At 36.4% G+C, this 11,849-nt stretch overlaps 1 protein-coding gene across 1 annotated transcript; it reads left to right on the top strand.

The window, feature by feature from the left end:
• Positions 1-5,850: 5,850 nt before the first annotated feature.
• Positions 5,851-9,408, top strand: LOC132164706 (delta(12)-acyl-lipid-desaturase-like). The gene is made up of 2 exons (XM_059575258.2): positions 5,851-5,974; positions 8,061-9,408. The coding sequence occupies exon 2, from the start codon at positions 8,085-8,087 to the stop codon at positions 9,231-9,233; it is 1,149 nt and encodes a 382-aa protein (XP_059431241.1). The 5' UTR covers positions 5,851-5,974; positions 8,061-8,084; the 3' UTR covers positions 9,234-9,408.
• The last annotated feature ends 2,441 nt before the right edge of the window (positions 9,409-11,849 follow it).

Genomic DNA, 11,849 nt, shown 5'->3' with positions numbered 1-11,849 from the left:
CGCGCGGCCACCCTAGGGGTGGCTGGGGGTGGTGCACGGCCACCCCCATGGCATAGGGGTGGCACACAGGCCACCCCCAACCAAATCTGGGAGTGGCCCGACGGCCACCCCACCTGCGGGGTGGCACGTGGGCCTCCCCAATGGGTCGGGGGCGATGGCGAGCCACCCCCTCCCCCAAAGGGGGTGGCTACCAATATGCAACCAACCTATATTTTTAAAAATAATAATAATAATAATTTGTAAAATTTAGGGGTAATTGCCCCCAATGAACTACGATCACTCGATTACCATATACCCCAATTAACTACCAACTTTACATTATGACCCCATCAAATTAAACTACCATTTTATTACCAAAACCCACATTCCGTTAGTCAAAGTTGTTTAGTTGAACGGGATCAACCGGCCATCATGTACGTGCAACTAATTCATAGGTAGGGATTCGGTGGTGAGTGGGTGGGCGTTGGGTTAGAATTAACGAAAAATTTCATAAGATCTTTTTGAATTAAAGATGGAGAGGGAAAATATTGAGGGGGAAAGTACTTGGCGAGAGCTGAGGAATCATAGGGAAAATTAAGCTCGCATGCTAACTAAAATAATTTCGATGCGCCTGCTATCCAGGCACCCTTATGTAAAGGCGCTTGCCTGCAAGGCACCCTTAATTAAGGGCGCCTAGATGGCAGGCGCCCTTAATTAAGGGTGTTTACCCACCAAGCGCCCTTAATTAGGGTCGCTTGCCAGCTAGGCGCACTTAATTAAGGGCGCCTAGCTGGCAGGTGCCCCTAATTAAGGGAGTCTGGATAACAACCGCCCCTAATTAAGGGAGCCTAGATAGCGAGCGTCTCGAATTGAGGGCAGTCAGGCACACTTAATTAAGGGCGTCTAGCTGGTAGGCGCCCCTAATTAAGGGCGCCTGGATAGTGAGCATCCCGAATTAAGGACGCTTGCCAGCCAGGCGCACTTAATTAAGGGCGCCTAACTAGCAGGCACCTCTAATTAAGGGCGCTTGGTTGGCAGGTGCCCCTAATTAAGGGCGCCTGGATAGCAGGTGTCCCGAATTAAGGGCGCTTGCATGCTAGGCGCCCTTAATTAACTAAATTGTAGTATGCCTTATTGGAATGTCCCTTTTTAAGGGGATTTTTTATGCGCAGGCGTTGCTAATTTTATTTTGGGTCGTTTACACAATAAAACGTCCCTATAAAGGGATGTTTTATTAAAGTACCTCTATTCCAAGCGTTAGTAAACTTTTTTTTTTTTTTTTTTTGGTAGTGTCTATGTCAACTTGTTTAAGCTTCTTCTTTTTTTTTAGATAAATTTTCAACTTGTTTAAGTTGTACCATCTAAAAAATCCTCTCAATCACACCATAACTATTGGATGACATTTGGGGGGAAAAATTTCTAGGGCATAAATGTACACATAATTCAACTCAACTAAGCCTCATTTGCAACCGGGTCAGCTCCATGAATACATTTTTTAACTGACTGGGGTCAGCTGCAAATATCCTTTTTTTCATTTTCGCCATTCTACCCTATCTAAGGCCATACTCTACGTTACTTAGTGTCAAACACATCAACACATAAGCACGCGCACGGGAGAGAGAGAACAAAGACAACAGCTATGCAAATCCCAAATTAATACCCAAGACTATAGATTGCATTAGGCAAACAGAATCCCATTTGATGAACTCCCAACAGGTTGGATTCTACATCATGCACACACAAACATGTATCATATCGCAAATGAGGCAAGATGCCATCTTCACATAATCCTGAGAAGTATGATAGAAATGAATATAAACAAGCAGATCGAAACCATAAGCGCAACAAAACCTAAATCTTCAACAACTAAGAAGAAACAGAAAGTACACGTTCTTATTAGTCAATTAGCTTAAAATTCAGAAATACACAAGCACTAAGTTTTTAATCTTCTGAAAACATCATCAATCAAATGCTCAATAATTCTATATCAATAATAAATCACAGAGGTAAAGCACATATCGAAACCACCACCACCAAAAACCCTAGCGTTTTGACTTTCTTTGAGATTTTAGCTACTTTAGGACGCGTTTGATACTCGGAATGGCTATTCCATAGAAGAAGAAAAAATTAATGCTATCACTAGGAATGGAAGAAACTAGAATGGAATAGTTAGTCTTATTCATTAGATTAATTGTTATGTTGGAATAGAACCCTGAGTATGTATTTCATTGCTTGCTAATGAAATCATATGTAATCACATTTTCTAAAACATCCTTATAATATAATTCAAATTTACACTTTATGAGTTTTTTTTTTTTTTTTTTCTTTATTTCCTTTTATGCCAAACGAAAATACCCAATATAATCAAATTGAAGAAAATTTTTTTCAAGCTCAACGAAAAAACGCGAATTTTTTTCAATTTCTCAGCAAAACAAACTTTTTTAATCATCCAAGAGAAAGAAAAAGGTAACAATAGATGTCACCTGCTTGTCAAACTCAACGCCGGCGTGCTTGGTGACGTTCATGACTCGCACGACAGGTGCGGCCAACGAGAGTTTGTCGGATGGAGGGGGAGGAGGTCGGTGCGGTGCTTATGGCAGGTGGGAGGGAGGAAAAGCGTCGCGTGGGGTGGGACGAGAGGAGATCGGCACCGGTGCTTATGGGTGGCGGCAGCTGATCCTGATGGGGGAGTGAGGAGCTCTTTGGTGGGAGGGGAAAAATTTGGTGGGGGAATGAAAACCAAAATTGCCTAAACCCCATGGACGTACGCGCCCTAAACCCCTAATGGTCGCACGAGCAGATTTTTTTTTTTTTTTAAAGATAAATTTTATTCACGTCAATATTTTTTTACTCACTACACAAATTTAAGAAAAGTGGTAGGCGTAAATAAATTTTCTATATTGACTCCTATTCTCTTCTAATTAATTATTAAATTTGTAGGCCTACATCAACTCTATAATGTTGATGTATTGAATTTACACAAATCCAACAAAAACACATAAATTCTTTTCTTCTCACCCTTGCACCGGAGTGAGAGGGACAACCCAAAACCATTGCGCCGAAGTGTGAGAGAGACAGGAGCGAGGGAGGAAGAGCTTCGCCAAAGTGAGAGAGACGGCCCAAAACCCTTGCGCCGGAGTGAGAGAGAGAGATAGGAGCAAGGCAGGTAAAGCTTCGCCGGTGGCTGGAGACCTCGCCAGGGTGAGCGAGGGAGGGAGAGCAACAGGAGACATAATTTTTATTATTTAAAAAAAATTTTAAAAAAAAACTGCCGCTTAGGAGATAATTTGGGCATATGAGATTTTTTTTTTTAATCAAAATATGGGAAACTTGTTGACCCCTAGCATTTCTTCAAATTCAATGGTAGATTTATCCTGAGAAATGCTAAAAGTCAATATTTTTCTCATACTTGATCCATACTTTCTTACAATCAACCATTAAATTTGTGAACTTATAAAGACCTACATAAGTCAATGGTAGATCTCACAAATCTAATGGTTGATCTATTAAATTTATAGGAGAATATAGGCCAAATATGAGAAACTTATTGACTCTTAGCATTTTTTTTTTATCCCTTCATATTATAGAAATCATTAAAAGATTGATGAAAAATAAATGAATCACATAATTTCTCTATAATAAATAAATGGATTCAAATCTATAATTGGATTTGTAGGTTTACATGTAGGTTCTACGTATTTTATGATAGATTTAAAAATAAAATATATGGACATGGTTGAAAAATAGTTAGAAGAATCAAGCATAGACCCTCTCATAATAAATGGGCTGACATGGCGTGGTTCGTCGACCACGTCATGTCAACCACCCTCGATTTATCCTGGATTTTACTCCGATTCCTAGCATTACCTAGTTGGATATCAACGGGTTCTAATGGTCCATTTAAGTTTGTGATTTTAATAAGTGCAATTAAAAATAGCGATTTTAAAATGTGCGATTTGAAAATGTGATTTTTGTTTAACAAAATCGCAATTTGGCATTTAAAATGGTGTATTTTCAAAAAATCACCTATTTACTTGCCAAACAATTGATTTTTTAAAAACGCAATGTCAAACAATCAATTTTCTGTAAATTGGTTTAAAATCACACTTTTTATCTATAAAATTGCAATGTCAAACGCACCATAAGAAAACCTACACTACTGGTCAAAAACGGTGTCGTTGTGAGACAATCTTTTGCCTTTCTTTTTTTTTCCTCTTCCTACGCAAAAAAAACTTTTTCTTTAATACAAACGGGGTCATCTGGATTTTTTTTTTTTCTAATCAAAGCGGGAGTGGGGGAAAAGGGGGGTCATCTGGATTTGCTTAAAGAAAGAAAAGAGAATTTTGCCTTTCTGGTCCTGAAATGCTCATATATATATATATATATATATATATATATGTGTGTGTTAAACTGTTAATATTGTCGACAATTATTAAAAAAAAAATTATACAATAATTTTTTTCAATGATGATAGGCCATTCCTAATATATTATATTGACAATGATATGTCATTTTTGTTGCCAAAATTAATAATAATAATAATTAAAGACCATCAATTGTTATTGTTAAACAAAATTCACCGGAACTTTTCTAGCCACGCTTTTTTGCATTGAAAAGTGCATCTTTTTTAATTGTTATAATTCATTTTTGTTGTAGTGTACATTATACAAGCTTCAACGTGCACCATTAGATATTTATTTAATGTTTCAAAATTAATATCACATAAAATATCGAATGTCTAAGGTGTCATTGCAGGGAGAAAACTTTATGTTGAGGTGGTGAAACCTATAGAAGATCCACGACTATCACTATGCGAAGAAATATTCCAAGGTGGCCACATAAATCGAGGTAGTCAGGTGAGAATCACGTAGCGAACCCCTCCAAAACCTTTGACGAGTGTATAGTGATTTTGCATTAAAGGACAAAACCATGCATGCCAGAGTAAGTTTCGTCGTTCATATCAATTTCTTTTTTTTTTCCGGTGCAGACTAACGCACGAGACTTTCCATGCTCGTCCAATATCACCACTCTTGATGAAATTTAGTCACTCATTAATGCAATGAGTTTTCGTATAATTACTTCACAAATCACAAATGGATATGAGTGATAAAAATCATGCATATTATATATATTACTCTTTGACAATCTATGCAACACTTAATAAATTTGCTATTTCCTCCATCAAACTATAGAATAATATTATATTATATACAACATTTTTATGTTACAAATATCTCGCAACGTTGAGGTGATAATCCTAATTAATTATTGGGAATTTTTTTAAACAAATATTAATCCAAGAATCGGTTGAAATGGAGACACCTTAATATTGTAAGATAAAAATGTAATTTTTAGCATTACTTTAAACTTTATATTCCTGAGGATGAAAGATACAAGTTGTCAAAAAAAATAAAAAAATAAAAAGAACTCGCTACTTCTTATGAAAATGGAATAAAAAGAATCGAAATACCATAGAATCTTTCAGAAGTTATTGGATTATCAATAAAGCTTGTTCTATTGCTAATTAATTATCACAAGAAGATCGAAAAGAAAAGAAAATATTGCTTGAATAAAATACAACCGTTGATCTTCTGCACCACTAACATGCGATGGCAATCCATACAGTGGATACACACACACCGAATAATATGAACTTTGATTAAATGATCAGTAGCGTCCAAAAAAAAACAACGGGGTTAGTTTCGTCATTAAGACGCTGTCGTGAAACGGCTCTTCTTAGTTCTTGCTCGCGTGTCCGTCTGATCAAACAACCTCGTCGTCAAGGGTACGTACGTGTTGGGATCTTGTGGGACCCAAATGAAGTGTTTAAATAGAGGGCTAGCTAGCTCTCTCGCTTTGTGAGAAGCAGAGCAGCCAACGCAGACTGCAGAGAAAACAAAACGCAGCCTCAGAAAAGTGTGTGGGAGAAAGAAGATAGAAAGTGCTTCTTCTGCAGAAGTACTTTCTGGGTAAGGGCTTCTATATAAATCTCCAGGTACTTCATTTCGTCTTCGTCTTGCTCTCTATCTCTCTTTCTCTCTATTTGTAGAGACATGCACTGCATGTCACTTACACTGATGGATCTGCATGTGGATCAAAGTGTTTTTTCTTTTCTTTTCTTTTCTTTTATAAGCACTGTCGCTGCTTTTGAGGTTTTTTGTTTTTCCTAAACAAAAATAAGCCTTTCAATATGCTAATGTAGAGCTAGCTTAAACTTCATGTTTTCCTGATCATGGGTATGAGATTTTTCTTTTGTCTCTCGTTCTTGAATTTTTTTTTACTTTTCTCCAAAGTTATTGTTATTATTATTATTATTGATATTTTTTTGTTTGTCAGGTTCAAACAAGCCCCTTTTTCTTTTTCTTTTTTCTTTTTTTTTTAAAAAAAAAAAAAAGAAAAAGAATTATTGGGTTTTTGTTTTTGGCTGACGTGCTAGTTAATTTCACAGCCATGCATTGCATGTTATCGTCTGGTTGTATAAAATTATAAGTAAAATCGGCGGGTTGTTTCATGTCTTGACCGTAAACTTTTGCTTGGCTTCTCTGCAAATTTGCCGTTACATTTGACTTTTTCTCCGAATACTGTGCAGTTTCGTTTAATTGTTTTATTTTTATCTTCTTGGAACCAACGCCTATATTCTATGCTAACTGCTACCAAACCATAATTGACAGGAGATGATAAGTCTTGTAGGCAGTGTTTGCCTATGCCTTCGGCCGGTACTGTAGTATTTTTTTTAGAAATATGTGTTTGATTAGTTTTAGTAAAAATGTTTTGTGAAAAAAAGTGAAAAAATATATTTTATATTAAAAAATGTAAAAAATTTGTTTTGTAGTGATTTTTTTTATTTGAATAATAATAATAAAAATAATTAATATGGTATAAAAAGTAAAAATGTTATAATTAATTTTGAGGTGAAAATATTTCTTTTTTTTCAGATTGAGGGAGGGCCTAGTACAGTATCAGCCCAGGCCAACCGCAAACACAGCCGTAGTTAATGTTTCTATGCTAACTGCTACCAAACCATGCATGCAATTAATAGTTGGCATGTGCATAATAATTACATAAAACTATTTTTGTCATTTCAATTGAACTGACTTATGAATTTTTTCTTTTGTAGTTAGAATTTAAAGTTAGTGCATTTAATACCGAATATGATATTATATTATTGTTAGATGTAACAACTTTAAATTTTAATTATAAAATGAATACTATCAGATTTTATTTGAAATGAAAAGAATCATATTCCATGTATAACCTTAGTATAAATTGATTACAACCCATGGTGTTATTGATTAAATAACTTTACACTTGGTAAGTAACATATCATATTGTCATCAACAGTAGATATACATAAGACCTGAAATATTAGCAAGTACTAACGTATTTTAATTGGCTTTTTTTTTTTGTAATTTAATTAGCGTGTGAAGCTACTTAAAATAGGTCACGTCAGTCAGTATAAAATGAACGTGATAAATAAGTGCGAAGAGCAGTATTAATCTAATGTTAACACTATTAGTTAAGCAAAGAAAATGGGTATTAGAAATAAGCTAGAAAGCTTTATGAGATGTGGTCTCAATGGTTCTCTATATCTATGAGATTGGCCTCATAGGCTGGATCCCTGGGTTTGCAAGTGGATGGATTGCAACGGTAGTTTGCATTAATGTATGAGACTTTTATTTTTCCTCATGTGCTTGTAATTCTAATGGACCTCGTAAATTGAAAACATAGCTACCTACCAAGTGAAATTAATGGGAATTTTGTATCCATTTGCTTGTGGTTATTACCTACTTTGCTTGCTCCTATATAATTAGGTGTTTTTGTATACTTCCTGAATTTTGAAGCATTTTTATGTTTTTAATGATATTTATTGTCACTTATAAAAAAAGAAAAGAAAAGTCATATGATCATCGTACAGTCCATTGATATTTGATTGTGATTGAGGGCAGACCTATATAAATTGCTTTCTTTTTTATTTCAGACTCCAAATCATAGGGAACCCCGATCCAAAAACTAGTAATATTACCTAGTTTCTTTTTTTTCATCAAATTTACTCCCACACCTAATTAGTTGCTTTTCTTCAGGATTGCACATAGCCCCTATAGACAATGGGAGCCAGAGGCCAAATGTCTGCTGCCAAAAAGCCTGAAGAGCAGAAAACGCCTATCCAGCGAGCACCACACACAAAACCCCCATTCACTCTTAGCCAACTCAAGAAAGCCATCCCACCCCATTGTTTCCAACGCTCTCTCCTGCACTCGTTCTCATATGTTGTTTATGACCTCTCCTTAGCCTTCCTCTTCTGTTACATTGCTACCTCTTACTTCCATCTCCTCCCTCACCCCCTTTCCTACTTGGCATGGCCAATCTATTGGGCTCTCCAAGGCTGCATTCTCACCGGCGTTTGGGTCATTGCTCACGAGTGCGGTCACCATGCCTTCAGTGACTATCAATGGGTCGATGACATGGTTGGCCTAACCCTTCACTCTGCTCTTTTAGTTCCATACTTTTCGTGGAAGATCAGCCACCGCCGCCACCACTCTAACACCGGCTCCCTTGACCGAGATGAGGTGTTTGTCCCCAAGCCGAAATCCAAAATGCCATGGTTTTCCAAGTACTTCAACAACCCACCAGGCAGGGTCCTCACTCTTTTTATCACACTCACTCTAGGTTGGCCCTTGTACTTAGCCTTGAATGTTTCTGGCCGACCCTATGACCGTTTTGCTTGCCACTATGATCCCTACGGCCCCATTTATTCCAATCGTGAAAGGCGTCAAATATTTGTCTCGGATGCCGGTGTTTTTGCTGCAACTTATGTGCTTTACTGCGCAGCAATGGCAAAAGGGCTGGCATGGCTTGTATTCATTTATGGTATGCCATTGCTCATAGTGAATGGCTTCCTTGTGTTGATCACATACTTACAGCACACTCACCCTGCATTGCCGCACTACGACTCGTCGGAATGGGATTGGCTCAGGGGAGCGTTGGCGACCGCGGACAGAGATTACGGAATGCTGAATAAGGTTTTCCACAATATCACAGATACCCATGTGGCTCACCATCTCTTCTCTACTATGCCTCATTACCATGCAATGGAAGCCACCAAAGCAATCAAGCCAATATTGGGTGAGTACTACCAGTTTGATGGCACTCCATTTTACAAGGCAATGTGGAGGGAGGCTAAAGAGTGCCTTTATGTTGAGCCGGATGAGGGGGCCCCTAACAAAGGCGTTTTCTGGTATCAGCACAAGCTGTGATACTAGCTGGACTGAGCCAAAGAAAATGTGGTTAGTAGGGTAGTGTCTTTGGTCAGTTTAGTGTGTTAAAGGAACAAATGAAGATCAAAATAAGGATCACAATTGTATTAGTGTCAGTGCTGCTGGGTTTATGTAATGTGGGTTGTGTTCAGTGAAAGTTCTGTTTCTTAAACAATATTAATTAGTGTTTGGTATATGAGATATATAATGGAAAACTAGTTTAGAAAAAAGAAAAATTATGCATTTTTTTCAGCAATGCCTCCGGAAACCCGAAGACAGAGACAAGCACACAGAGCAGCTGCCACGGCTGATATATATGCAGGATTAATACAATGTCAACGAAAAACACGGCTACTCAATTGTTCATTCAGAGAGCATCTGCTGCTCAATTACGCAAAAAATATAAGAATTATTTCGAATCAATTAAGTTGGTCCCATTGAGTTGCTTGTAATGGTGGACACAATATTGGTTGCGGGAGTTGAAGGATCTTTGAATCCCAGTCTGTCAACAAAGTCAAAAAATGAGTTCTCTGAGTTAAATGGTTGGGAAATATTCCTCATTGCTTCCCTTTTCCTTTTCCTTGCATGGGAACTCATGTGCCCTCCCAAGGCATTACCACTTCCAAATGATACATTGCACAGAAAGCATTTGTGGTTACCTGATGATACTGCATCAATGATTTTCTTTTCTGGCTTGGAATGATCAAGCCCAGATGAATAATTAGTCTCAGGCAGAATCTGGGGTTCTTGTTTTGGGACTCCAGGGTGATATCTCATATGCATTGATCTATTTGGACAAACCTGATTATATGAGTTGAAGAAGCTATGGACATGGGTTTGCAGGCTTTTCATGGTGCTCGATACATTTGGGAGCTCAAATTCTTTGCCAATAGGATTAATGGGTATAACGTTGAACCATTCTTCAGTGTATTGTTGAGGATCATTAATGTCCATGGAGGGAGAAGATGTAATGGGATTTTCTGAGATCCTTGAGCCACAAGAAAAAGGGGGAGGAGCTAGGGGGCTGTATGTGGACGAGAACCTCAACAATACACAGAGGATATATATATGAACAACATTAAAAGCCAGCCAATGGATTATGGAAAGTTAGAAATTGTGCTGGCAATTACTGTCTTAATTAAATATGATTTTAGATATCTTCTGCCATACATAGGATGATAGGAAGTAGGTGTAGCTGGCCTTGTTCAAATATGTATATTTGAATTCCTTTTAGGAAAAAGTTTTTCTCCAAACTGGGTTGAAGGAATTTCTTTCAACCTAGTCTATAAAAATGACATGTATCATTTTTTTTAAGAGTAATGCTAGAGACCATCTTTTTATCCTCTTTTTATTCTCTAAAGCTGATGTGGCTTTTAAAATTACCATTAAATTTTAGATGAATCATACTTGAATTTTGATCCAATAGTGATTTTGAAAGTCATATCAGCTTTAGGAGGATAAAAAAATGATTCTTAACATTACTCTTTTTTTAATAACATGTGAGATGCACATGAAAAAGAACACGTACATGTCACTTTTATAGATTAGGTTGAAGGAAATTCTTCCGACCTAGGTTGGAAGAAAACTTTGTTCTTTATTTTATTCCCTATTTGGAACTTTTGGAATTTCTTTGGTGATTGTTTTGAAAAACATAACATGCATATTAGAACAAATTGTATGCCATTCCCACCATGGACTAATTTACAAATTATAAGGGTCAAAACCTCCCAAAAAGATCTAAAATATTTAAAGAACTAAGGATATTTTTAGATTTTTTTTAATGAAGACCCAGAGAACTTTCCCATTTAGCCTATTCTAGTCCCAAAAGAAATTTGTCTCCCTCCCTCTATATTTTCCCCTTTCTCTCCATTTCAAGTGATTTAAATTAACAGTCAAAATTTTGTTTTGTTCTATGTAATAGTGTAGATAGTAGTATATTGGTGTATATAAATGACGTGACAATATATAAACCATTAAATCTAAAAACACTTATCTTAACTATATATGAATTGGAGATGACCCTCTACTTTGGTCAATGACTTGGTATTTTTTATTTATCTTTCAATTTTGACAAGTAGTAGATCCTCTCCATTTGAAGTGAAGAGATGATCCCAATCCCACCCGCATGCTTACACCAAATTTCTAGTTTCGTCCTCACATAACTTTTTTTTGTTTTTTTTTTTTAAAAAAAAAAAAATAACTTTTTGAGTAATGCTGAAAACCATATATTTATCTCATAACTATCGCATAATACTAACTTGACAACTCAACCAATCATTGTTAAAAATAAATAAAAATTCAAGGGTTGGTTGAAATTACCACATCAATATTGTGTAATAAAAATGTAATTTCTAGTACTATTCTTAACTTTTTTTAGATTAAATTATGAAAAGAGGAGTATTAATATGTTATTGTTTATTAAAAAGCACCTTAAGCATTGACATCTCATCATGGAGTGGCTTTTTATTTGCAAGTAATTAATTAGTAACTAGTCATAGTTATTTCGGCCTGGCAATGGATTGGAGCCAAAGCCATTTAGCCAAATCCAAAACGCTAATTAAACTAATTACCTATTGACGGTCATAAAAATGATTTTTTTTATAAACAAAAATCCTA

Source organism: Corylus avellana, chromosome 8, assembly GCF_965113065.1.
Source record: "Corylus avellana chromosome 8, dhCorAvel1.hap1.2, whole genome shotgun sequence".
Lineage (NCBI taxonomy): Eukaryota > Viridiplantae > Streptophyta > Magnoliopsida > Fagales > Betulaceae > Corylus > Corylus avellana.
This window is presented reverse-complemented; position numbering and strand designations above follow the sequence as displayed.

What these genes read in the sequence shown, in the direction of transcription:
- LOC132164706 (XM_059575258.2), top strand. Translation starts at nt 8,085, where the DNA reads ATGGGAGCCAGAGGCCAAATGTCTGCTGCCAAAAAGCCTGAAGAGCAG.